Below are 4,753 nucleotides of genomic sequence, written 5' to 3' on the forward strand. Positions count from 1 at the left end.
TTCAAGGTGTAATATGAATTGGTTTTCTTTTTTTTTCAAATGAATGAAATGGGCTTGTATTTATAGAATTTTCCAAGACCTAATTTTGAATATAATATCCCAGATGAAATAAGTCGTTTCTGCCAGGTGTTGACACGTGTCCTATTTGATGACTTTTTCCAACTCATTTCAATTTTCGTTGAGTCACACGCAACGTGTAAAATTTATGTAATACATGAGCGTTGACACTTTGATTTATCGGTCAACATTTATTTACGAAATTTCGATGTCTACAGGAATGACGGAGCTTAGTAGGGAAATTGATGTCATAAGAAATTGTGTGAAGTTTATACACTCATCCCCGGCAAGGTTGGAGTCTTTTAGGGAATATTGTGTCTTGTTGAGATTTGATAGGATGTCAAGTATCCCTTTTGATGTTGTCACAAGGTGGAATGCCACGTATCAAATGCTTAATAGTTCTTTCAAGTTTAAAGAAGTGTTCTCTAAGATGGCCTTTGAGTGTGACTCTTTTATTGCTTACTTTAAAGAGGAGGTCTCGAAAGAGGTTGATGGGGTGACAACAAAGGACAAGCGGGTGGGTCCTCCGGAGGTGGATGATTGGGAAAGGTCGGTGAGTTTTGCTGACTTTCTCAAAAAAATTTATGATGCCACCTTGACATTGAGTGCAACCCTTACTCCAACAGCACCCTTAATACTTAGCACGGTGATTGCCTTGCAAGTGGAGATAGAAGAACAAATTTTAAACGTCTCTAATGCTACTTTGCAATGTGTGGCTACCTCAATGAAGCTCAAGTTTGACAAATATTGGGGTGACTTTGAAACGGTGAATCATATTCTCTTTGTGGCCCAATCACTCGACCCGAGGTACAAATTTGATATGTTGGAGACAAATCTAAAAGAGCTCGGCTATGATTGTGACAAAATAAGGGAGGAGAAAGTAAGGGTTAAAGGCTATGTAACCGAGTTGTAAAATGCATATAAGGAGGGAGGGATCCTTAGTGGTAGTAGTGGTAGTAGTACTAGTAGTAGTACTAGTAGTAGTGCTACCTCAAATATGGAGCAAAGATCAAGTGTTGTACTAGATGATGGGGCGGGGGGTGTGATGGTAGATATTGATGTTCCTTCAAGGATGACAAAGAATATCCAAAGAAAGAGAGTAGAGGCACAACAAAATGAGATAGCCAATGAAATGGATATGTACTTCAATGATCCACATCAAAGCCTAACATATGAGGGTTTCAATCTTTTGGATTGGTGGAAAGGAAATTGTGGTCAATATCCAATTCTTAGTAAAGTTGCTAAGGATGTATTGGCCCTTCCTAGTAGCACCGTTGCTAGTGAGAATGTCTTTAGTCTTGGTGGGAGAGTTGTTGATCATTTTAGAGCTTCCTTAACACCTAAAATGGTTGAGGCTTTAGTGTGTACTAGTGATTGGCTTAGAGGAAAATAATTTTTTTTCTACAAGGAGCCTACACTTGACGAATTATATTTCTACGAGGAGCTTGAACGCTTAGAAAGAAGTAAGCAAACAATTTAATTTCCTCTTTTATTTTCTTAGTATTTATTATCTATTATTATTAGACTATAATTCAATCTAAATGATTTGTGGTTTATTGTTTTAGGCATGGCTAATTTGGGAGGTGAGGAGAATACAACACAAGAAAATGAAATGCCACCTCCACCTCCACCTCTTCGACCACCTCAAGTTGAAGTTCAACGTCAAAATCAAATTAATCAATCATTACCTCCACGACCACCCATTTTTAGGGGAAGGGCTCATCCACCAATATCAAGGGGAAAGGCTCAACTGTGGAGCCAAAAATATTCACTAGGAGACACGTGGACTTTTGGACAAAAGATGACAAAAATATCCTCGAGGCATACAGGGATTCCTACGCGCGAGCAGCGGGCAATCATCTTTCAACCAAATCAAAAGTGCCCAAAATAGGTAACAATTTAAAGCCTATTTCATCAAATCCTTTCTATAAGGTAATTCCCAAAAATCTAATTTATTCTATATGCTTTATATTCCATTATTTAGCTAATAAATTAGCTAAATGGTATTTTCCTTTCATATTTCCTAAAATTGACTAATTAAGGGATTAATTACCTAATCAATCCCTTAATTATCAACTAAACCTCCAAATTATAACCAAAAACCCGCTAGGGCCGGCCATGCCCTTTATTTCCTGTTTGTTGCTGCCATTTTCTCCCCCTTTTTATGACATTCAAATAGCTAGTTAATTAGGTTATTACTATTTGCTAATTAACTAGCCAATTATTTCCATACCTCCCCAAAATAACTAGCCCATTATCTCCATAACCCCCCAAAATAAATCACCCTTTCCTCTCCTATAAATTGGGTCCCATTTTCACAAAACACTAGTTCCAATCCTCTTGCAAAAAATCCTAAACACTCTAAACACTTTTTCTCTCTAAAATTCTAACTTTGGCATCGGAGGTTCTTCGGCCAAAGCCCCCCCCATTCATCGTGGGCGCGTGAGGCTTTTGACCTTAACCTAAGGTGCTAGTTGTTTTGTAGGTGCAAAATCGTCCAAGATCGAAGAGGATAAAATTTGCATCCACAAATTGGTGCTTTCATTGAGAGTTGTTATCCATACTCGTAAAAGACTCTCGCGCAAAAAGGTTTTTTCTTTGTTTTCTAGTCCATTTGAATATTTTTCATACGTTCTTATTTATAGAATTTTTTACTTGCAAAGGTTCTTTGATAAAACGTATAAGAAAAATATAATGGCTAGAAATTTAGAAAATTCCGCAAGTGAAAATTCTAATATTCAAGAAATGGGATTGCGGAGATCCGTGAGGCAAAATGTGACAATAAGGGAAGCGACATCATCACCACGAGTTTCCACCATGGGAACCACTGTGGTGGCTACCTTGGTAGCCACCCATGGCGAGGTCCATGGTGCCTTCACCACGGGCCACCATGGGAACCACCGCGGTGGCTACTTCGGTAGCCACTCGTGGCGAGGTCCATGGAGCCTTCACCACGGCCCGAGCCATGCCATCCAAGGCTCACGGAACCAAGACCACGATCCAAGCCGTGCCATCCAAGTTTACGTGGACCCAAGCCCAAGCCTCGCATTCACATGCACCGCGCATTGAGCAACCTGCTCCCGCAGCCTGCCCCAGTGATCCAGCCTGCCCCCGCAGCCTAGCCTGCTCTCATGGTTTCCCAAGCTGCCTAAGTCGGCCTGAGATAATCTCAACCATCTGGACCAATCATCGAGGCTGAGGCGTTTTCACCACATTTCTCTGCAGATTTGACATTCCCCAACTCAAATCTCGCACTTGGAGTCAACCACCCTTTTATTGTTCAATGAGGTGCATTCCATCTAAGTTCTTCCAATCCGAATGGCGAACAAAACTTGTCCCGACAAGTCATAGAATTGACAAGCGCCCTTGCACAACAAACTACCTTGGTGAACCAACTTTTGCAACGCACTGAGATGCAACGCGCCCACGATGAAGTTTCCCGAACTAGAACAAGGGTAGACAAGGAGCCTTTTAAGCAGCGACCTGGAAAGTAGCCGTTCAACCCATCACAAGTCGAGCATTCAGACAGTGCACACTCTCGATTGGGTCCCCAAAATAACGTATACTCCCGTCTTAGCGTGCGGATGAGCGTGCACTCTCAATTCGGCCCACGGGCAAGTATACATTCACGGTTGGGGCCACACTTTGATAATCAACATGGGCAGCTTTCCAGGCAAAGCATTCATTCGCGATTAGGCTCACAAGGAGTATCCTCCACATTACATTAGAGCGGGCAGCCTAACAAATGGAAAGAAACAATCGTTCAATCTGACTCTAGTTCCACCGGTAGCCTGCAAAAAAATCCCTCGCCTTCTAGGAATCTATCTCGTACATTGCAGCCACAACGTAGATGAGCCGAGTGAGAAGAAGAGCAGCCTAGACCGGTAGATAAAGACCAAGGGCAGCCGAAGGTTCCGCAACCCCAACAAAAGCAAATCCAAGAAGAGGTAGAAAGGCTTTTCAATGAACGGATGCGTGATTTTCGACGCAACGAAATGGTTGATGAAACACTAAGGCGAGAAATAACCAACATAAGCAGGTCACCTTTCACGGATGAGATCGAGTAGGCAGAACCTCGCAAGTTTAGCATATCGCACTTCACATCTTTCAAAGGAGACGGGGATCCCGAAAGACAATTAAAGCATTACCGAAGTGCGATGGTCCTTTATCGGAATAATGACGCCCTTATGTGCAAAATATTCGCCACTACTTTACAAGGCGAGGCACAAGATTGGTTTCATACCTTGTCGGCACGATCCATCCAGAATTTTGATGATCTTTCCTTGGTTTTCACCAAAGAATACTCATCTTATCGTTCGATCAAGAAAAAGTCCGATCACCTGTTCAACGTAAAGAAAAACCCAAAAAAGTCACTTTGCGATTACATGAAGAGATTCAAAGCAGAAAAGGCGAAGATCATCGGATGCGACAACTCGATAGCAAGTGCAGCCTTTTAAAAAGGACTACTGATGCGAATAATATAAGCACACAAAATTTAACCCTCTTTTTGACAATTGTAGTATAGATGTAAGTAGGGTATCGTTCTAGGCCGGGGATTAGGAGGGATTGCTAATCTATTCTAAATTAATTTAAAAATATTAAACAAGACTCAAGGACACAAAACTAGGCTAAAAACTCTAATAACTCGAAACACACTTAGAATGACTCAAAATAATGAAAACAATCAAATTAGACA

At 41.3% G+C, this 4,753-nt stretch overlaps 1 protein-coding gene across 1 annotated transcript; it reads left to right on the forward strand.

The window, feature by feature from the left end:
• The first annotated feature begins 277 nt into the window (after positions 1 to 277).
• Positions 278 to 970, forward strand: LOC139190930 (zinc finger BED domain-containing protein RICESLEEPER 2-like). The gene has a single exon (XM_070811420.1). The coding sequence runs from the start codon at positions 278 to 280 to the stop codon at positions 968 to 970; it is 693 nt and encodes a 230-aa protein (XP_070667521.1).
• Positions 971 to 4,753: the final 3,783 nt, after the last annotated feature.

This window comes from Malus domestica, chromosome 13 (assembly GCF_042453785.1).
Source record: "Malus domestica chromosome 13, GDT2T_hap1".
In the NCBI taxonomy this organism is placed as follows: domain Eukaryota; kingdom Viridiplantae; phylum Streptophyta; class Magnoliopsida; order Rosales; family Rosaceae; genus Malus; species Malus domestica.